At 42.1% G+C, this 22,816-nt stretch overlaps 1 protein-coding gene across 18 annotated transcripts in view; it reads right to left on the reverse strand.

Annotated features, from left to right (window-relative positions):
- Positions 1 to 728: 728 nt before the first annotated feature.
- Positions 729 to 22,816, reverse strand: part of FKBP5 (FKBP prolyl isomerase 5) — a 51,935-nt gene continuing 29,847 nt past the window's right edge. For 14 of the 18 annotated variants that reach the window (XM_073320497.2, XM_073320499.2, XM_073320500.2 and 11 more), the window contains 9 exons: positions 22,651 to 22,793; positions 21,099 to 21,213; positions 11,921 to 12,077; positions 10,623 to 10,713; positions 9,176 to 9,259; positions 7,404 to 7,572; positions 6,927 to 7,108; positions 3,691 to 3,930; positions 729 to 2,326 (listed from right to left, as the gene is read on the reverse strand). In XM_073320497.2, the coding sequence (XP_073176598.1) occupies positions 2,240 to 2,326; positions 3,691 to 3,930; positions 6,927 to 7,108; positions 7,404 to 7,572; positions 9,176 to 9,259; positions 10,623 to 10,713; positions 11,921 to 12,077; positions 21,099 to 21,213; positions 22,651 to 22,793 (1,268 nt within the window). In that variant the 3' untranslated portion in view covers positions 729 to 2,239. Of the gene's footprint in view, positions 2,327 to 3,690; positions 3,931 to 6,926; positions 7,113 to 7,399; positions 7,573 to 9,175; positions 9,260 to 10,622; positions 10,714 to 11,920; positions 12,078 to 21,098; positions 21,214 to 22,650; positions 22,794 to 22,816 lie in introns of those variants that run through there. The other 4 variants (XM_073320505.2, XM_073320506.2, XM_073320507.2 and 1 more) reach the window with 4 other exon arrangements.

Genomic DNA, 22,816 nt, shown 5'->3' on the forward strand with positions numbered 1-22,816 from the left:
TACAGTAGATGGAACAGTCACTCAAATCCCTGCAAGGTTTAAAGAAGACAAGGACAGATTTTAATCTTCCCTGGTTTGTGGGTTGAAGTTGAGTTCTTCCCATTATTTAAGTGTCTTGCTTCATGGTGGTTTATATATATATTTTAAAATACAGTCGTAATAAAAAAGGGTAAGTGCAAGTAAAGAATTTGAGTCTTCCCTCCCGATGGACCCTTTAGCGTATCAGCTGATTCATTCAAGGGGCACTGCTCTCCTGTTCAGGACAAAAATTCAGACTACTTTAAAATGTCTATAAAGTGGGGTTTGGGCTCTAAGTTCTAAATATATTTAACATTGTTTAAATCCATTACCAAGTTGTTTTTTTAAAGCTGCTTTCCGTTTTGATGGGATCACACTGAAATACAATTAAATGCAACCAACTCCCTCTACTATGCCCACAGGAGAGGCTAAATTCTGCCCTTAAGTACATAACTGCCAATGAAAGTCAATGGCACCTTTGCACGGGTACACCAGGGCAGCATTAGCATGTGCCTTTATATAATGAACGGACTCCATCACTAGGATCAAGGAGATTTTCAAATTGGTTCCATCATCAACCATGCACATTCCCCATGTCACAATGCAAGGCCGAGAGACTGAGAAGTGAAGAGAGAGAGCCTGCTGGTTTCTACAGCATTAAGGAAAAAGAGCAAAATAAAATCCTGTATTTGCTAAATGGAGAATAAAACTGATAGGAAAAGAAGTTTTATTTTCAAGCTTCAAAAGGGGGTATTACAAACAAAGGAGAGTAAATAAAAATTTAAAAGCTGTTTTAAAAAGGTAGTGACAGTGTCCCTTTAAGGTAGAAGTATGTACTAGGTTTCAAAGGAGCCATAATAGTGTATGCTGAGAATGTGTATTCCCAGTCAGATCTGTAAGTCACAATGTATTTCTGTGCTTTGTAGGTTATTAATAAACAAATACAGATCTCACCAAAACACCAGTGAGTGCTGGATAAAAGCTATACATTGGCAAGCTATGATTCCTGGTACCACGTATGTGCAGCAAGAGACCAAATAACCGTTTTGAACCACAATATTTCATCTGCCCTTTTTTTTTGCACAACCCCCTAATAAGCTGTAAACGCCATTTAAAAAAAATTAAACCTGCAGGTTGTAAATTAAGCATCTGAAAACAGCAGCTTCTGAAAACAATTGTTTGCACACCACCAACATTAAAACGTGGTGCAATTTTTTTTTTAAAACGTAAATAAATTAACTTCCAGAATGAAACACTTTTTAAAAGCCAAATTATAAATCCTTAAGAAGAGAGAGGAGTTCTAATGGAAGTGATGAAAAACGTAACTGAAGCAGCACTAGTGGGAGTGCCATTGTAACAGTTTCCGAAAAGGAAATGGGAAAGTCATGATGAAATGCAGGACTTTAATGCCGGTTCCTGTCACCACATTGTAACATCCCCAGAAACGTATCCAAGAAACCTCCCGACAGAAACCAACCCCCACGAGGTCATCACCACTGAACGTAACCAGAAGAGCTAGATCGTTCAGTCCCCTGTGCTACAGAAACCTATTTGAAGTCTATACTGGAGTGAGAGAGAAGAAAGAAATTACAGGAGAAGGTAACCTCTCTGCTTCTGGCTTTCAAGTCCATAACACTGCAGCACACAAACCATGGCACGCTGCCTTTCACTTTGTTCTAGTAGGTACAGCAGGATACCCTGACTTGGTAGCACGTGAGTCAAATTTGTTTTTAAACAACATCATAGGCCCAAGTTGTGCTATTACAGTACAACCAAATGCAATACTGAATTGTACAGCTGATAGCTCCTACATTCTAACTCATTTCAGAGGACCCTGCACATTGTATGGAAAATTGACATGAGCTGAAATAAGCAGGACTTGAGCCGTCTCAGTCAACCCTCTTAGTGCCAAGTTTTGTTGGTTTTTTTTTCTTTTTTTTGTCATTCCCCCTTTCTTTTTAAAAAATATTTGTTCCACTTGGGGTGGTCCCACCGTCCCTTTGCTTCTGCTCCGCTGCTGACCATGCTCACAGCAGAAGGGCTGTTTAAACATTTTTGTTTGTGAAGCTGTGGGTTAGGCATTTTGCTTCCACGATCACACAAACTGTAACAAGCTTTACAATAAACACTGTGGAGTCCTGAGTTCCGCAGAAACCTGTTTTGGCGCAGGCCAAGTTCATAAGGATCAACTTTCCACCTTCTCCTCCATCGGATGTGCCCCTCAGACTTTGCCTTCAGCCACTGGAGTTTTTAGCCCCTCTTCACATGTTGCTTTCTCCGCCTCGTTCTCTCCCACGGCTTTGCTGGCCTGCACAACAGCAAGTAAACCACGCACGGTTAGTTGAGACACAAGCAGTAGTCAAGACAAAGGGAATCCAAGGGTCCTCACATGCTTTAGTGAGGACAGACAATCCCTGCAAACACATGGTAAAGGAAATCTCTTCCTAATCGCAGATTGCCAAAGGCGTAGCAGAGGTAGTAATACAGCGTGCACAGACAGGGAACGTGTACCTTCTTGGCTAAGAGAGTTAGTACATCATATGCAGATTACACTCCACTCCTCTTGGCTAAGCGAGATTAGGTACATTATAGAGGGTACTGGATTCACCTCTTAGCACCTTCTCAACTAATTCACAGGAACAGGATGTTGTATCGTTCACCCCTCCTCTATGGACATTCGGTCCCATCACTGAGGACTGTTACCGAAGTGGGTGTTTGGGGACATGGGGGAGTAGAAGAGGGAAACAAGGTAAAACCCCTCAGGATAGACTGTGTGGATTTATGGATGGCACTATAGCGAATGCTCAGATACCTTGGGCCAACACTATAGAAGCAGAAGAACATTATTCCTGGGAGAGCAACTCAACTGGCTAAAAGAAAAGGAGGACTTGTGGCACCTTAGAGACTAACCAATTTATTTGAGCATGAGCTTTCGTGAGCTACAGCTCACTTCACTTCCTCTGTGTGTCACAGTTAATAGCCCTGAGTATTAATTGATCCTTATGTAGCAATTTCTGGCAGAGTTAATTATTTGGCAGGGTTCTTTCTTTCTTTATCAGGCACCAGTTCTGAAGGTAAGGCTGTAAAGGATTTATACAAATTGGTTTCATAGCTCATGTATTCCCTCCTGCTAGAGTACTGTGTGCATCAGGTACTTGTTTGTTTAGGCGACTTCACAGCCTGTTGTGGCAAGAAAGAGACATTTATATTATAGATAGAGGGAATGGAGTCTTATGTTGCAAGACACATGCTTGATATCCAGTGGATTTTCACTACCAACTCCTATCAGACATTTCAGGCCTAGCAATAGAACTGAATGACATCGTCAATCCAGCAGAGGTCAGCAGTGACCAGGAGCATGCCACCAAACAGCTGCTAGATGGAAATCATAAAATTAAGTCTTGGTCCCAATCCTATTCCCAGTTGGGAAAGGTTCACATTGCAAATACCCTTAACAACAACTGATACCTGTGATATCAGCCTCAGCTGTAGAGAAACCAAGAATGGACCATCAAGAAATACAAAGACTCTCTTTCCATAGACTTATCTTCTGTTAGAAGAATACAATCTGCAGTTCTGTTAATCTGGTCCCTTTCTCCATCAAAGTTCACTTAACTTGAGTCAGCTATCAAGTCATAACGGATGCGCTCCAAGTGTCAACACAGTACAAACCTTTGCATCTCTCTCTGCAAACTTCTTGAACATGTTGGCATATATCCTCCGGTCACGCTCATTGTGCTCCTTCATCTTCTTCTGGCAGACCGTGATCTGGGACTTGGCAGCTTTGTTCTGCGGGTTTACTTCCAGTACTTTTTGAAAGTCACATTTCGCCAATTCAAATTCATTCATTAGTAGTCTGGCTTCACCTCTCCTATACAACCCCTTCTCGTTGACTTGATCCAGTCCTAATGCCTGCGAACACATATTTCCACATTAATGCTGAATGCCATCTTAATCTTTGCTAGTTACCCTGGGGTTTCCCTTTACTGTACTCCAGTTAATGCAGGCAAGGACTGCGCTGGAGGGAATGATTTTAGCAAATATGCACCAGGCACGATTTATAAAAGATGTACATGGCCACAGGTGTCATTGGGTATTTTTGTGCAGAAGAGTCTGCCACCAAAAGGCACAAAGAAGAATTCCATTACCTAGCTATCTGTTAGGTTGCACAACAAAGGAAAGCCTGGTCGCACGCTACTCTTTGGTAAGATGGAGTGCTCGATTCTGATCTCACACCAGTGTAACTTCACTGACTTTGCTGAAGTTACTCCAACTAAGATCAGATTAAAGGGATAAATACTTCCACCACAACTCAAAACCTAACCCCCTAAAATGAGACATTGCTGTAAGACACCTCAATAATGTTGAGCGCTCCTTGCCCTGGAGTCCTATGCAATGCTGGTTCCTAAACGCTCTGCTTACGTGAATTCGTCTCTCTTTCAGAGGCACTGCAAGTTTTAAAGCCTCATGAAGCATGATGAAATTGGAATGGCAGGAAAGGCTTGAAATCTCTACAGTGCTCCTAAATTGCCCTACACAAAATGGCACCGGCCTCCAGTATTGGTTGAAAATCCACATACTTATACTGCAGTTGATTAATATTATAACTGGACCTCCCTCTCCCCCCAGAAAGTAATCTAGTCAGTGGGAGACAAACCCACAAATGCAAGAATTCATGGTTAAGTACCAAACCCAAGCCTAGAGGAGCACATTAAAAAGTGACACTCTCAGCACCCACTAAAGTTTAATCCTTAGCAGCATCTTTGTTTTTTCACAAGTTTGTTTCACTGTGTTAAGCACCTTCCGGAGGCAGCTGTATTACTTTCTCTCCTTCTTTAAAAATGATCTTCAGTTGATTTACACTTAGTTGTGTATCTCTAATAGAATTCCCTATGACAAGATTTTTATCTTGCATATTATTATATATTACACACACACACGCCTACCCAAGGCAGAATTTGGCCCATTGGTAATTGTGAGTAACTGCATTATTAGTACATGGAAAGAATGTAAGACTCATTTAAAAAAGGCTTTGTTGAACAAATGTACCGTGACTCATGATTACACGCAGAAGCTGATATTTAAAGGTTTAAACTTTATTTTTTTCCAGTTCAAATGATTAACTTATACTACAAATCAAGTCTGAAAGAGTCCTAACCACAGAAGTCTAAGACAAAACTTAGACAAAGTTCAAGTTAAGTTAAGTTTAAGTTAAAAACTTAGCACAAGACAAAAACTTTCAACACTCTAGCTTCTAGTTTACACAAACTCCTTTATTGCTGCCTGCATGCCCAATATGCTTACATGTCTGCTGACAATGTTGACATTCCAAAAGGCTGCTGGTATGCTGAAGAATGTCACTGATGCACAGGCCAGCACCTAGGGGCTAGATTCAAATTAGCTGTGCCTGGGTAGAACCCCACTGAAGTCACTGTGGTCTATCCACATGGATCCAGCTGCAGGATCTGGCCCTAAAAGTCATACCCTCTGGCTCCAAATTTCAGACAAAAACACTCTTTTTTAAAAGAGCAAAGGGCTAAATTTTGAACACCTGAAGATTGGGTGGACCACACATCCCCATCTGAAATGCTTTTCACCATCCAACCAATCTGTACCAGGTAGTTACTTTGGATGACTCATCTCCTGAACGAATTCTGTAAAGCATTTTATTTTAAACAAAAGTTTGCATGAAAGACACTGTTCAAAATAAAATTATACCAGCATTACAAAGGAGCTTAGTAAAAATGAAATTGTGTCTTTTTAAAATCTTTGGGACCAAAACTCCCCTGGACAAGTGCACATAAATTCCCTCATGAGGGTTCACAAGATGTGCAGCACAGATCAAGAGAAATAATCAAACATCTGAAATTGACCTGGTTCAGATGCTTGTATGTTCCTGAAACTTAACAGATTGGTTTCAAGTTACTTTAACTTCTCCATCCATAAAGCAAAACATCACACAAGAAATACTGAGATTCTACAAAAACAAGTCTATACTGTCCAAGTGCCACGATGAAAAAGTACGTTAGAACAGGACACATTATAACAGGTACAGCAGGAGTAACACAACACTCTGCTAGCATTTTTCATCTTTTAAAAAAACTTCAGTTTAATGATCTGTAACAACATTGCTAGACAGAGCCAGGCTCAGTAAGAAAGATTTGTTCGGCTCTACTTCGCACCCTTCCAGAGATATAGGCACTTTGATATGAAAAGGTTGATTTGTATGCATGTTGTACGAAGGGATGGATTACTGTAACTATTTTCAACTTTCGCTGTTAAATGACTAGCAGCAGAATACTGTTTCAAGAGCAGAATACATACAAGAGTAATCTTATTTAATCCCAGCACTGGGATTTTGAAGTACACTTGTTAATCTATAAGGTTATTAATATGGCAAGTCCACAGAATGTTTCAATTGCTTGTTTTCCTGATTACAAAGATAGTCTGGTCATCCTAAACATACGAAGGCTGGCACATTATAAACAAGACAGATACAAAATGCAGTTATTTGGACTGAGGTTGTTTGGGAATTAAACACTAATCAACTTCTGAATATTTGAGAAGCCAAAATTGCTCTTAATTCACATTTTAATTGAGAAGATTCTTGTTTGATGCCAGCCCTAATTTTGTTCTATGTTGCTTTTAATTTTGTTTGAGTTGTAATGTGTCCAAGACCACTCTGTGCGTAACTTTATAAAAATGTGCTACTGATCTACCCCTCCAAAAAAGTAACATTCAGAAAACTTTAAGTTTCAGTTATCAGCCCACCAGAGAGGAGACTAAACTTACACTGAAGTTTGGAAGTTGCCTCTGGAATGTAGAGAAATTCAATATAAGGGAAGAGGAGAAAGACAGGAGAGGTAATGGACAGAAAAACAGCCTATTCTAGCCAGGTGTACCTTTACCTTATCGCAGCACTCAACAGCTTTGATGTACTCCCGCAGCTTCAGGTAGCACATGGCCAAGTTGAGGAAGGCTGCCAGCAAGAAGGATTCAGCTTCTTTAGATTCCCTTTCTGATAAGCCATACTCCATCTCTAACCAGGACACAATCTTCCCATATTGAATCACTGCCTGCATGTACTTGCCTTCCTGGGATGAAGGGAAGACAAGGCTAAAGGATTGTTATTTGGCAAACTGAAGCAGATGCGCTTCTGGAACAGTTTTAAGACAGTTTAACAATCTGAACCACCTTGAGTCTTTTAAAATTAAAAACAAGGGGGTTGATTTTCAGAGGTGCCGTGCACTCACAACTCCAGTGAAAGTTAACGGAAGCTGCAATGCTCAGCACCTCTGCAAAATCAGGTCCTGTTTTCTACTCCCCACTCCCATGAGTGCTAGGAGGAATGCCCACACATCCCACCATCCTAGGCTTTCACCTGCCTGAGGAAATGAACTCAGCATTAGCCTGGTCCAAGTGGGAGACAGTGCTTCTCTCCTGTCCTTCCCTTTCAACGGCCATCTCTCTCTTTTCAGGGTTCCAAGGAGACACTCCCCTTGAAGCTAGGAGGGCAGGATGCTTGCAAGCCATCACCACCTGATAGGATGCCCACTGTGGGAGTAGAGAAAGATTATGCCCTTTCCCCTGCCGGACAGGCAAAACTAGAGTACAAAAGGCAGTTTCCAGGGACCCAAAAGATGGGTGTCCCATAGTTCCCATGAGATATAGACTGAACAGAGAACTGCTTATTCAGAAACATGCTGTAATACAGGGGGAGAAGGACCAATGGTGTTCATCCAGTTTCAGAAATTAAACAGCTTCACAGCTGAAAGCGGAAGGCTGAAAGGCAAGGATATGATGTGAAAGGCAAAGATATGATAAGAGATCTTCATTAACTCAAATACAAATCCATCAAAACAGCCAACTACATTTAAACAACATGACTTGTAACAAATAATCTTAACTGTACAGATAAAAGATGCTAATATCGCCCGACAGAGCAAAGTCTGGAGACTAAAACATCTTCTCCAAACCCGCTGTAACCTTGATGCAAGCGATCTGTTTTTCAAGGTCAGCTATATTTTGATGCGTCCCTGAATTCAAGTAATTTCTTTCCACTTACAAAATGGACAGTGCGTATCTTCCTTTCAATAAAGCTCTCTATTATTAGGAGCTATTATAATGGTCATGCCAGATAAAGCCAATATCCTGCATGGCACAGTGGCCAGTACCAGATGCTTCAGAGCAAGGGATGAGAAACCACACAGCAGACAGTTTAGAATAACTAACCTATACAGGAATTTTCTTGGCAATTCCTCTCAGTGTTGAGCTTATATCCTGAAGCAGGAGGGTTTATAGCCCCATAAATTGTATTTGGCATAATGTAAATGTGGATATTCTCACGAGTCATATAACTATCTAATCCTTTTTTTGAATCTTGCTAAACTCTTGACCGTAATATCTTATGGCAATGAGTTCCATGTATTAAATTTGCACTGTGTAAATAAGCATTAGCGGTATGAAGTTTGGAAGTCATAAGGCTATACCATACAAGTGCCCAAAAAGGCAGACAGTAGTGTTAAACGAAGAAACCTTTTCTTAGCGATACCTCCTTATTTAGTAGGAGCCACTTATCAGGCAAGAACAGTCCAATACCGAACTGTTGTCCTACATTGCAGCTCCTTCCTCAGGCTTCTGTGCTATGCCAAGATGGGAAGCTCAAGTTTTCAATAGACCATATTGGTCATTTGAAGAGGAGGGTAGGCAGGAGAGGGGCAATATTTGCCTTGCCTAGGGCTAAAACTGTTTGGGAGGGACAAACTGTGACATTTTATGCCTGTTCAATGATGTTTTAGAGCTTGTCTACACAGGGAAGTTAACACACAGCAAGCTCACGTGTGAATTTACAGCATGCCAGCTACTTCACATTAACTCCCCATGTGAACACTCTGCACACTAAAAGCGCCCTCGGGCAATTAAGCTAAAGCACACAAAGGCACCTTCAGTGTGCTATGAGTGTGCGCCCAGATGGGGTTTAGTGCACAGTAGCTCGTGCACTGTAAAGTCAAACTCCAGTTTGCTGCACATTAACTTCCCGTGTTGACAAGCCCTTCAATTGTTTCTCTGAAGGGTCCACCAGCAATTTAAGAAAATGTTAGACTGGAATCCCAGTTTCATTTCTTGGCGACCCAGTTTCTACTAAGTCTTTACAAACCTTGAAATACACTGTCCCTTTCTCTTTGACAATGGCAGCCTGCTCAAGTTTCTCTTTGGTGTCCATCTCCCAGGATTCTTTGGCCTGTGTGCAAACATTTATAACAACTGTTAGAAGATGAGACAGGAAACAATATCAGCTGGAGTTCCTGACTTCTAGGGCGGCTCCTTATCCCAACTTGTTTGTCGTGTTGTTGTAGCCGTGTTGGTCCCAAGATACTAGACAGACGAGGTGGGTGAGGTAATATCTTTTATTGGACCAACTTCTGATGATGAAATAGACAATCTTTCGATCTACGTAGGGGACCTGAAGATCTCTGTGTAGCTTGAAAACTTGTCTTTTACCAACAGAATAAAACAAAAGGCATCACCTCACCCACCTCGTCTCTCCTTATCCCAACAACAGAAACTGACTTCTAGAAACCCAGATTTCAAGACATGCTGACTCCAAGCCACACTGCTATTACCAATTCTTTGCCATGCCAATGCTCACTCATTATCTGAAGGAGTTTGTTCTCTGGTGTCAGGAGGAAGCCACTTTGCCCACTGGAGGCAGCTAGGAGGAGTGGATCACAAAAGCAAGTATGGGTCTATAGTCATAAATAAATCCTTTATCTGTCCACCAGATACATTCAGCTTTAGGAATTAAAAAGGCAATAAAGTCAAAATGAGTGGTCAGTCCTGTAACCTGAGACTCAAGTCCTTCACATCAAGTGGACAGAGCTGTCTAGGATTTCTCCTTGACTGGCTGGGTTCGTCAGTGCTGTGTGTTAAAGAAAGCCATTCTGTGTCTAGGATCAGGTAAGAGGACACTTGTTTAACAAGACTGGTTCATTCGAACCCCATGTGCTCCAAAACCCCATTCAAAACAACATACCAGCCAGCATTGGAGGGGTGGGTAAAGTGTCTCCACGGGGAGAAGGGAAATTCTGTCCTCTCCCTTGTTAAGAGATCGGGGAGGGAAGCCAGGCACAAATGCCTACCTCCCACAAACATGCCCCAGGACAGAGCCTGGCAGCATCTGCTCCACCCCATGTACATCTTGTTCTTCATTAGCACTGTACAAACACGGGCACATTTTCCGGCCTCCCAAAGAGGGCGCAGCCTGTTCAGCAGCCCAGCCCTGCCCTCCTTTCAGAGCAGTTTGGCAGGACATGAACTTTTTTGTCTGCAGCCCAGTTAAAAAAAAAAATAAAAAGAAGTACAAAGAGAACAGGCCTAGGAACAAATAAAGGAACAAGTCTTGAAACGCATCCAAAAAAATAAAACAAACCAACATAGGAGAACAAATTAAGAACACCGAGATCTTTGTTGCTGTAACTGCTTTACCAGGGCTGCGTTACAGCCACACCAAATACACAGTGTTAAACGCTTTCAGGGCAGAACAGCTTCCAGTAGTCTTTGAAAGTGTGTGTGTGTTTGTGTTTTGAGAGAAATTCTATTCTCACCTTTTCAAAGCTTTTAAGTGTAACTTCATACACAAGCTCAGCATTTGCCTCGATGCCAAATTTAGGCTTCCCTGCCTCGCCAAACCCATATCTGAAACACAGCATAAAAATAAAGCGTCAGAGGAAAGGGTGTGTGATCAGGCACTTCATTCAATATTCTTATTATTCATGCACACATGGAGGTACGAGTGGGGAGCTACACACCAAACCCTAGAGACAAGCCAGACATTGAACAGGAAACTGTGCCAAGTTTCTTGTCAGTGGCAATGTTGTTTTTAGAAACAGGACTGCATTCAATACTATTCCCCTGGCATTCAGATGGGATGCATCACCCGTACTGGGGGGGAGGGATAGCTCAGTGGTTTGAGGATTGGCCTGCTAAACCCAGGGTTGTGAGTTCAATCCCTGAGGGAGCCATTTAGGGATCTGGGGCAAAAATTGGGGATTGGTCCTGCTTTGAGCAGCAGGTTGGACTAGATGACCTCCTGAGGTCCCCTTCCAACCCTGATATTCTAGGATTCTACTCTACTCAGCTCTGCTGTTTCTTCAATTAATTGTATATTTCCATTTTCTTTTAGTATCACCCTTCAAGGGCGGTGCTCTTTTTCCTGTGCCTCTGAAAGGCAGGCTACTTAAAGTTAAACACCTAAATCCATATGTAGGCACCTGACCCTGCAAACCAGAGATTGTCATTTTGGCCTAAATTTATGTCAGTAACTGGATGCCATTCCAACCCTCTCCCAGCGTTTAAACATGTCAGGATAGGATGATTTTATTCCATAAGAGCAAAATGAAGGTATGCTAGATCATAGGATGCTTTGGGTGCATGTGGATATTCCTATCGTCAACCACAAGGCATGTGATTTTGGTCTATGTAATATGCGGAAGCTATAAGGCTGCACAAAAACAAGCTGTGGATTGCACTGATGGTGATGGGTGCATTTCCTTTAATAGTTCAGATACAAATATCTGAACAAGAGCACTCACTCACAACTCAACTCTCCTTAATCCTACGTTTGTGACAGCTTGTATGAATACTATGAACAAAGCCAAATTAGATGTGATTATCTATTCAACAGACAGTTTCACACAGGTACAACAATGCTCTTGTCAAACTTTCCAGAAAGTGAAATTATCAGTTTACAGGTTTGGTGGCTCCTAGGAGATCATAGGGGTGGGCATTTGTAAAGAAGATCCTATGAAAGAAACATATCCTTTTCAGTAACAGTCTGCTACTGAGATGGTCTGCAAGATGCTGAGACAGATACTGCTCACCCAGAGCAAAAAGAGTTTCTTACCGTGGTCCAAGGTACAAGATACAGTATTCTTCTCTCTGCATTTTCTCTAGAGCTTTGTCAATTCCAATTGGAATGTCATGGTCTTCCCCTTCTCCAACAACGAACGTCACATCTCTGCAGTCAAATATTCTGCCACTACAAAATCCTTCCAGGTGGACTGCAGGGAAACAAAACAGAGTAAGAGATGCAAGGAAGGCACACAAAATTGCCAGAAAAGTTTCACTGGGCCGACAGAGTTGCACAATTAAAGACTTTGTTTTTCTATCACTGTCCCCTGCCCTTAAGAGCTTAAAGTACAAGATTAACATTTTTTAATCTTCAGGGAATAACCCAGCTCTATTTTGAGACAGAGACAAATACAGTCTCAGGTGACAACAGTATGCAGCTTCTGGCTACAGGTAAGAAGAATCCTGTCTATAGCATCCATGTTTGTTTATACATAAAGTGAAACCTCTTGTAAGCAACCACCAAATTGTCTTTAAAAAGTTTGCTGCCTACTCCCCAGGTCGTCTCTCAAACAGTTACCACAATGCTGCTAAAAATCTTGGTGATTACTTAAAGTGGCCACTTAAGACAAGGGAGTACCTATTAGTGGTCAGTGATTTTGTGTAAATTTCACTACAATCTGGGAAAAGAAGTGTTTTCGTTTTTTTGCAATATAAAGTTGAAAATCATTTCTTGTGAAAATATCTTTAACATTTGGGGGGGAAAGCTGTCCCTAACCCATAGCTGAACAAAATGTGACAGGCTGAATCTGTAGACTATGGAAAAAGCATGAACTCCCTGCTTGTTTAAGATTCACGTGCTCTGTGCTCTCAAAGTGGTACCAACACCCACAACATCTCCTGTAAGTTCAAATAAAAGTTACTAAGAATTGTAAAGCCTGGAGACTCAAGAACCACATTGGTTTAGACTAAAAGAAAAGGAGGACTTGTAGCACCTTAGAGACTAACCAATTTATTTGAGCATAAGCTTTCGTGAGCTGTAGCTCACGAAAGCTTATGCTCAAATAAATTGGTTAGTCTCTAAGGTGCTACAAGTCCTCCTTTTCTTTTTGGGGATATAGACTAACACGGCTGCTACTCTGAAACTTGTCATTAGTTTAGACTGGGTTTCAACTTGCAGATTCTCAACAACGAGAAGTGTATTCATACTATTGTGCCTAGTCACTACAGCGAGGGGTGCTTTAGAACTGTTCAGGGATATATTCCTATTCTGTCTTCATGTAGTACACACCCTGCACTGAGATATGCAACATGGCCGTTCGCTTTCCTTGGGTTTTGGAAAGTTCAGCTCCTCCCTGCTTATGTAAAATCTAGCCAGCTACTGACCATGTGGCCCACATTTCTGGTGGTGAGGAGGTTCAACATTCCCCTCTCCCCTGCCCAGAAGAACTGCAAAGCAAGGCAATGGGAAAGTAACTGAAGGTGTGTTTTCCTTTAATACCTCTCCTCTAGAGAATTTCAATAGGCAGCCTGCTCATGGTCTGATCCCACCATCCTTAGTCAGATACGAGTTCTACTGAAGTCAACAGGACCCTGGCCTGAGTAAGGAAACTGACTTACAGCCTGTAGACCCAGGTATAATTCCTGTTCAGTGCTAACTGGTGCTCAGCTATTCACTTTTGAAAAATTACTGATTTAGGCAGTTTTAACAGGTTTATAAAGCCTTGACCGGTAAACATCAGACAAAACAATCATCATTACAATTCTGAGCTTCTGTGTGGAGAAACATACATGAATGTAACAATCAGGTCTCTCTATCCAATAGGCGTAGGGTGTCCCATATGGTACATAGGGTGTAAGCATCTTCACATGACCCACTACATGTGGTTTCTGATCATTTTATTAAGTCCACTGAAATCTCTGATCACACACATTTAACAAACCAGGCGTGTCTAACAAATGTTCAAGTTCAAAGAAGTTGGACAGGTGTACCGCTATTTGGGGTAGGGGGGGTAGGGATATGTAATGTGTGCGTTAATTTTTCCATAATCACCCCCCATTTTTTAGCCTTTCCTTTACAGCTGGACTAATTTCCTTTTTCCAGTGAGAGGCTATCAGTAGCCTAGCAGCTCCCAGCAGATGAAAGAGTAATTCTTCATTTCCTTTCGTGGGACCACTTTTGGCTAGGAAGCTCTGGGAGGTTTGGTAATAAATAACCAAATTACAAACCATCCCAATGCTCTAATGACTAGACCCGGCTGCCATATAGTCATAGAATCTCTTCTTTCACCACAATTTCCCCCCACGCTTATCCCCATTCAGTCACACATATTTTTAAGCTGAGTGGTGTGAGAGGCCACTGAAACAGAAGCTGAAAAAAATGTTATTTTATCATGCTACAGACTGAGGTTGATTGTCCCCTTTCTGAGATCAAATCCCATTCCTCTGGGATAATTTATCTATCCAGATGCTTTTCCCAGCGTGGCCTTTTTTTTTTTTTTTGCACTTAGGATAAGCTGTCTGCAAAGATGGATATAATTAATTATTTTTGTTTAATTGACCAGTCACCATCACGTCTATTAAAAGTTAACTTTCTAGGAACGTTGTTTTATATAGAAAACTGAGAAACATAATGCCTAACTGGAATATACTGGTACCATGGGAGAGCGAGCCAATTAAAGTTAGTTTTGATCTTTAAACAGGTTAGAAAAGTTTCTTTACCCAACATCTGACCAACCGTGTCTATTCCATGGGCCTACCCAATCTTTAAAACTCTCTGGTTCTATTCACATATTTCTCGTGATCCTAAATCAGCACCACACTCTGCAGGCATTTTCCACAGGTGCTGCTGCACCAGCTCAGATGTTTCCCATAAGGGCTAACAGATTTCTACATTTTATTAAAGCTAATGTTAAAAAATTATATAGTACACAGGTTAAGAAAAGAGTGTCCATAGATCTGAGTATAGTGCTTAGATTATCCACAAATACAAAGTTTGTTTTTAAAGTCATAAGATACATATAGTGCATAATCAGAAATGACCCAAATTTAGGTGAATAAATTTAAGAATACAGTTTAGATATTAGCATCCAAGTATTCAGATACATCCCTCAGGAAATGTTATACAGAGAGTTGGTTGTGGAATGCAAATACAGCAATGAGTGAAGATGGTCCCTCAGTAATTGAGAATTTAGGGTAGGTTGTCCATTTAGAAAATACAATCCACGAGGAAAGTTACTACAAGTGGTAATGAATAGAGAGAAAATATCAAACTAAAATGCTCTCCAGGACAACCTGAAGGAGAATCCATTTCAGTGTCAGAGGTTGATAAAACAGACAAATAGGAGTAACATAATGACACACAGGAAGAACTACTGAGCTCTCTTGTAGAGAGCTGGCAAACCTCTGTCATGCAGAGGTTATCTTGCTTTGTGCCCTCTGCCTGGCAGGAACCACCCCAGTTCAGCACACAGCAGTTAAACAGCCTTCTGATGAGACAGATCCGTCTTTGAGCACTGGGTGAACCTGCCATTCTTCTTGGTGCTATCGCTGCATCTGCACGGTTGTGTGGTTTTGGGAAATTCCAGCCCACAACATGGATGACTAATCCAGTTTCCATTTAATCACAGTTAGAGGCGTTTGGAACTTTTACAAAATGCGATCACTAGAGAGAGATATATGCATCTTTATCAGGTTAACAAAGCCACATCTTAGCACTGATGCTGCACCTGGAATACTGCAGAGAAGGACAGGGATTGTGATGACGCTCTGGAGTTGCCTAACAGCCTCGGGACATGTCTTGCATCGGTCATCTATAGCTAAGAACTAGAAGAGCAGGCCAGTGCGTGGCTGTCCAGTCACTGAACTAGAAAGCACAGCGTGACAAGTTTCGTGCAATTGGTAACAGAGGTCCTATGACGATCAGGGTCAAGAGACTCCAAGGGGAGAACGTAAGGTTGAACCTTCCCCAAAACCAACAGCTGAACCAACTGACTGCAAGCTGTATTTTATGAACACTTACCGTGTTCTGAACTGGGGGGTCACTATGAGATACGTATACAGACTGTGGTTATGAACGTAGGTATTTGTGTATATACAAAATCCTGCACATACTCTGTGTTACAACATTTCGTTACCCCTCGCAGCAGGGCTGGGAGCAGTTAAGCGGGGAGGGGCACCTCCCAAACCAGGCGTTTACACTACCCAGTTCCAAGAAATGGCTGATTGTGCAGCCTAGGAAAGGACAATGGTGGACCATTAGGAGTTAACCGGAAGACACAGACATCCTCAGCTATCAAGTCAAGAGGGAATTTCCTCCGCTCTGAATAAACATGAAAACACCATGGACAGAGAGAAAAAAAGCCTTTTAAAAAGCAGGCTTGTGTCTGAGGTTTGTCATTCAGGTCAAGGGGTACGCTGGGAAACAGCTCCCAAGCAACAGGAAACTTGCATTTGAAAAGGGATTTTATTTAATATGGAAGTGTAAAGCCTAAGGTTGTGTCTTTCAGTTTATTTTCTTCCCTGACAATTTCATTTTTCAATCTGGGGTTTTTTTATTAACTAAACTTTTTGTTTATTTTTACCCAATCAGGTCTCTGGTGTGCAAACTGTGTGGAGCACACATCCTAAAAGAAGCTGGTGTCAGGGTGGCTGGTTTCATGCCTGGGGGCAGGGGACGGGGGGGTGACAAAGCAGAGAGAAAAAGTCCAAGTGTCTCGTACTTAAGAACCCTGGAAGGACAGATTTGGGGGGGACTCGGGACTGGATGGGCTGCAGGTATCACCCTGCAAAGAGTAACTAGGCTGGTAGAAGCTAGGGTGAGACCTTTTGCTTGTGGGAAGGCTACCAATGTGAGGGCCTTGAACCAACGCTGCACAGCATAAAGGCACCCAAAGTTACCGGACAGGCAGTGACAGAACTCCTCGTTGGTCGGAGCAACCCACTAAACATCACAGTTCCCTACACCACAAGACAGAGCTACAGGAAATCACAGATTTTTGGCTTATCCCACTGCTGAACGAGGGCCCCTATATGAATAATATGAAAGGGCACCCATTGGAGAGAGGAGAGCTGGTCAGGACGTTTTTGATGAAATGTTTCTGTGGGAAAATACCAATTCCTTGAAACTGAAACTCTTTGCGCAAACGTATCAATTCTAACGAAACTTTAGTTAGGAAGGTTTCTCGGGTCCAAAAAAGAGAGCGCAAGGGACAGATGGGAACACCGCCCCTCAGAATAGCCAACTGCCCAGTGGTTAGAGCACTCTCCTTGTATGTGGGAAACCCAGGTTCAAGCCCTAGCTCCAAATCTGCTCCCTCCCCCCACGCCTTTTTTTGCAAAAGGGTTCGAAAGGTCTGTGGGGGAACATAAACAGATTTAGAAACCTCCATTTTTCGTGAAAAGGAATCCTTGTTATCCCAGCCAGCCCTTGCTGAAAGCTCGGTGACTCCTGACCTACACTCTTCCATTACCGCCAAGTCACCTTGGTTTTCTGCTTTAACAAAGAACAGTGCACCTCACACACTCCCACAGCAATTCTCAGTGTACATTTTGAAAACAAGTAACCTGATAACCTTACAGTACCACATAAAGCCTCCCTCCTCCTTTGCTTTGGCGCAGAGATCTGGCCTGCTATTGCCTGTAAACACCAAGCACAATAATGGGGCTATCCAGGTTATTATAATCATTGAAACCAGCAGGAATCACTGTCGGGAATAAGCCAAGAGACTGAGCTGGAGAGGGAGCTCCTTGCTACTCCAATTCCATGCTGCCTTAAGGGGGAAAAGAAGGCTCATTGAAACAAGCGCTCCCAGTTTCCCAAATCCTTGCCTTCACCAGAATAATTCTGTGAGTTTGATGTAAGAGTCCTGGTTCTAGCAGTATGGCATTCACAGTTAATCTGTTGCCAGCCTCTGCCAGCATGCGAAGACAGTGATCTAAGGTGCAAGCTTTAAGAATAGAACAGACAGGATGGCATGAAGCTTCCAGCTGGCCTTTCACAGACTTGCTATGAATTCAAGCACAGTAATTTTATTCTGTTTTAATTATATGGAAATATAACGGCAACAGGAAAGTCTCCTGTTCTGTTTTTCCAAGTGCATTTAAGAGGTATCTAAAGCAGCTCGTTTGGATACAGTTACACTTGGAGAACACAGCAAGAAACCCCAGCCCGGCTGCAGAACATCACTTCAGCTGCAGCGCTGACTTATTGTTCTCTCAGTGCCTAGAGCGATTTTGTTTTGAAGAGCACAGAACGCTGTGTTCTGAATGTGGCTGGCACATGAACCCGATGTGCTGACTGCAATTTGTACTCCTATTAAAACAGAAAAAAGGCTGTAACAAAAGCTAGAATGCAAAAATTCTACTCTAGGCTGTGTCTTAGGAAGTGGGACTCTGAATTATGCCCTATAACTCAAGCTAATTACATTGCCTTTGAAAATCCAACCCAGAGATGTCAGTTCTGGTAAAAGCACGTTTTCCTCCAGTCTAATTATAGCAGTGATGGCAGGTACCTTTGTACTAGTTTCTGAGTTAACACTGGGTTTTTACTAGAACTCAATGGAAATATTTTAAGAGTGAAAATGTGGCTGCTGTCTGGTTGAAAATAGATTATTATGACAGATCATTGCTATTCCTCTGGTTTTGTGCCATCCTAATCCCACTACCTGTGTCTGATCCTACCACCTTGTGCCGGATATGGAGTCTAGAATGGGACACTCAGAGAAAGAGAGAGAGAGAGAGAGAGAGGGAGAGGGAGAGACAGACAGACAGCATGGTAGCAACCAAAATACTGTTAAGAGGCTGCCAGGTCTGAAATGTGCCCCGTCCTTAAAGCACATTTAAGGAAACCCAGGCCCTGGGCAGCTCGTTAGATCAGAATGAAACTGAAGGCCACATTGGTAACTTGCTCCAAACCAAACTGCTAGCACAGCGCAACTTTTGGGAATAGGATTAGTAAACAGTTCTTGACCTCTGCCTTGCACAGGCTGCATGTGTTATGCAAAACTGCCTCAGAGGGCATTAATCTCCACTATCCTGACTATGCCTGTGTCCAAATTAATGCAATAAGCTAAGAAGAAAGTGTACTTTTTAAATAGTTAAAAAAAAATTAAAGGAGGATTTATAATCATGTGCCATGAGAAGGGCCCACTACTAACCACCACTCTGAGGGAGTCTTTAAAGAACTGCTATATCAGGATGTTTTAAATCAAGATTGTATATTTTTCTAAAGGATCTGCTCTAGCGATTATTTCGGGACGTTCTATGGTCTGTGTTATGCAGGACGTCAGACTAGATCATCACTATGGTCCCTTCTGGCCCTAGAATCTATGCTTAAGGAAGAGCCAAATTGCTGATTAAATTGATAGGTTTTCCTCTTTCTGACAAATCAAACCACTTCCTAGCGATTAAAAACAAATAAATAAGAACAGTGCTTTGTTCTATTTGTTACTTTGTGGTGTAATAAACATAATTGTGTGTCTCGTTACAAACTTCCTGAGCACACAAAAGCATAATGGGTTTTGATGTTTAAATGAAACCAAAACATAAGCAATAAAAAGGAATGCAGCAGTCAGGACTATTAAACTGGTATCTACTTTGATTTATTTTTTTTAACTTGGCCTCTAGGTACAATAAAGCAAGCTTGAAACTTTACACAAAACTTCTCTCAGTACACATAACCATGACCCAAAACATTCCATAGGCAGAGTGAAATTAGAGTCCAAAGGAGTTCTCTCTAAAATCAGTCCCGCTAAAGGACTAGACATTTAAATTAATAGGCTTAACAAGTTGAATGTGACAATTCAGATCAATTTCTCCCCTCCCAAAAAAGTTCATAAACTCATACCGTACAGAAGCTCTGACATAGGGAGAAGGGGGACCAGCTAATCCTAAATGTACAATTTAGCCATTCAAATGGCCAAGGCTTCCATTTCTCTCTAATTCTATGGTTCAATTGTTCTCTTTAAACTTGGCTTCCTTCATCCTTCCACTCCACATCAAATAGCTGCTTTAGAAGAGAAGCTATAATTACTCCATCATATTGATGGAAAGAGTGCTATAAGAAATCTGAATGGGATTTCAGATCACTGCTTCTGGGCCAGATTAGGACTTCAATTAAACCCATAGAACAGTACTGACTTCAGTAGGCCCTTCTCATTAATCTATGCCTACTAGGTAGTAGCCATCCAAAGGTAGCAGTAGTATTCTGGCCACAGGGAGAGGGAAAGAAAAGCCTTAATTGTATTATAGATGCAACCCAAACATTGTAAAGGACTATGAAAATAGGAAGCTACCTAGTTTAGGCCAAGACATGCATGCCTGTAACATTTAATAAATACTGGACTCAAGTAAAAGCTACAGTAGTAGCTAAATAGAGGCGGTGATTTTAATCACATATACACAAGAAAATCCAGAGTTTGGATATACAAAGCAGCCCACACTTGGTCCCCTACTGCATTACAGCGGCTTTCAGACCGCAACACGAGAATGGAAAATCTTCAAAAAAAAAAAATTAATGAATAAAGGAAGACAACCAAGGAGACAGAACTCATACCGTACATGCCGAATTTTCTTCAAAGTTTCCACATCAAACTAAGGAGAACTGGTTGCACAATTTAGTATTGGTTTGTTTATCAAAGCCAGAGGGGGCCGTCGACAAAATGAGGACCAGGGTGACTCAGAGAGAAAAAAGCCTGAGTTATACCTCAGTGGTCATTTCATCAGCACCTAGCTGCTTTCCATTAAACCCTTATGAGTCAGTGGCTCTGGATTGGCCAAGGAAGGAAGAATTGTGTTAACATATTAAATGCTGACACTCTCAGGCTGAGAGTTAACTGCCTCTCTCTTCGACTTCCTCCTTCCCCCCTCCCATGTCACCCTGTCTTCACACAAAACCACACAAACCATGGCCAGTGTCCTCTACATAGATACCTTGTGTTCTATTGGACAAATGGCACACTCCAGTCTTTGAGCTAGAACACTCGCTTTAGGAACCCCCTTCTGGCACAGCTGCAGGGTCTGATCTGGTCACACAGAGACGGTACAAAATATAGACTGGCAAACAGATGATGGATGACTCTCCCAGCACTCCTCAGAAACAATCCTGTCAACCTGCTTCATCGTCAGAGATGGCTACAGTGCTGCAAATCCCCTGAAATGCTATTACACAGGCTTCATTTGCACTTGGCTGTTAAGGTGAGTTTAGTTACTCGGGCAGCCAAGCCGGTACTCACTTTCTACGGTAGCTCCTTCATTTGGGTTGGAGTATCCTTCCCCTTTCCGTTTGATTCTCCGGATGATTCCTCCATCCTCAAATAAATCCTCCCCTTTGAAATTAAGAAGTTCGATCTAAATAAATAAATAAAAGATAACAGTTGATCGTAGATGTGGAAAACCAATTCAGCTGACAACTGGAAGAAGCCCATAAAAGCCAGCTCTAAGGTAGGGAACAGGTCCAATTTATTAAAAACTGGAATGTGCATAATATCTGAAAAGTAGCACAGAGAAAGAATAAAACTAGAGCATACTAATCCTGTAAGGATGTAATTCAAACAGTGATGTGCGATTCTGTGAAAACTGCCCTAGGTAACAGACCATAAGAATGGCCACACTGGGTCAGACCAATGGTCCATCTATCCCAATATTCTGTCTTCTGACAGTGGCCGATGCCAGATGTTCATTCGAGGGAATGAACAGAACATGGCAATTATTGAGTTATCCATCCCGCCATCCACTCCCAGCTGCTGGCAGTTAGAGGTTTAGGGACACCCAGAGCATGGGATTGCATCCCTGAGCATCTTGGCTAATAGTCATTGATGGACCTATTCTCCATGACTTATCTAATTATTTTTTTGAATCCAGTTATATTACTGGCCTTCACAACATCCCCTGGCAAAGAGTTCCACAGGCTAACTATGCATTGTGTGAAGAAATACTTCCCGATGTTTGTTTTAAACCTGCTGCCTATTAATTTAATTGGGTAACCACTGGCTCTTGCATGCTGTAAAGGGGTAAACAACACTTCCCTATTCACTTTCTTGACACCATTCATGATTTTATCTATCTATCACATCTCCCCCTCTTAGTCATCCCTTTTCTAAGCAAAACAGTTCCAGTCATGGAAGCTGTTCCATACCCCTAATCATTTCTGTTGCCCTTCTCGGTCTCTGCTGGCCAGACATAGCACCACTAAGAAAGAGGCCATTAAGCCTGCTGACAATGAAAACAGGCACACTGAGGCCAGTGGCTCTCCAAGGCAATTAATTGCAGCCAGAGCTGGGACAATCTGAGCCTTAATTAACTAAAGATGCTTTACTTCTGTTGGGTTTTGCACACTTTTATTTGAGAGGTTTTGCCAAGTAAACACGTACAAAATGTGCTCAGTTTGGCTGACCAACAGCTGCTCCATGCCAACTCTTATTTTGATTTAGCTCACTGGTATTAATGGATTTTTATGATGTGAAAACATTTTTGAGCTGCCCTCCCCCTATTTTATAGATGTACAAACACCCCCCCCCCACAGAAAATTAACAGAGTCTGGGTCCTATTTGTGCAGGTGTTTTCCATATGCTTCCAAGTTAAGGCTTCTTTTCTGGGCTTCGTAGCTTCAGATCCTGTTTGGGCTCTGCTTCTCTAGTTTAGACGTATATTTCTGAGAAAGCATGGGCATGAGTTGCTGAAGGTGGGGAGAAAACAATTCAAGAAGCCAACTGCTGTGTTGATTGGTTTTCAACAGCATGTCCCAAGGGAGGGAGTTTCCATACCAACACTCTTACACATACTTGCCTCGAAAAAGAGGGTTGCATTGGAAGGGATTTTCGGGACGCTGCCAGCCGAGCCATACGCATATTCTGGTTTACACAGCAAGTGGCAGATCTCCCCTTTCTTCATGGTGGCAACCCCAATGTCCCATGCCTTGATTACCTGGCCTAAGAGAAGGACATGATTCAAT

Source organism: Lepidochelys kempii, chromosome 21, assembly GCF_965140285.1.
Source record: "Lepidochelys kempii isolate rLepKem1 chromosome 21, rLepKem1.hap1, whole genome shotgun sequence".
NCBI classification, from domain to species: domain Eukaryota; kingdom Metazoa; phylum Chordata; order Testudines; family Cheloniidae; genus Lepidochelys; species Lepidochelys kempii.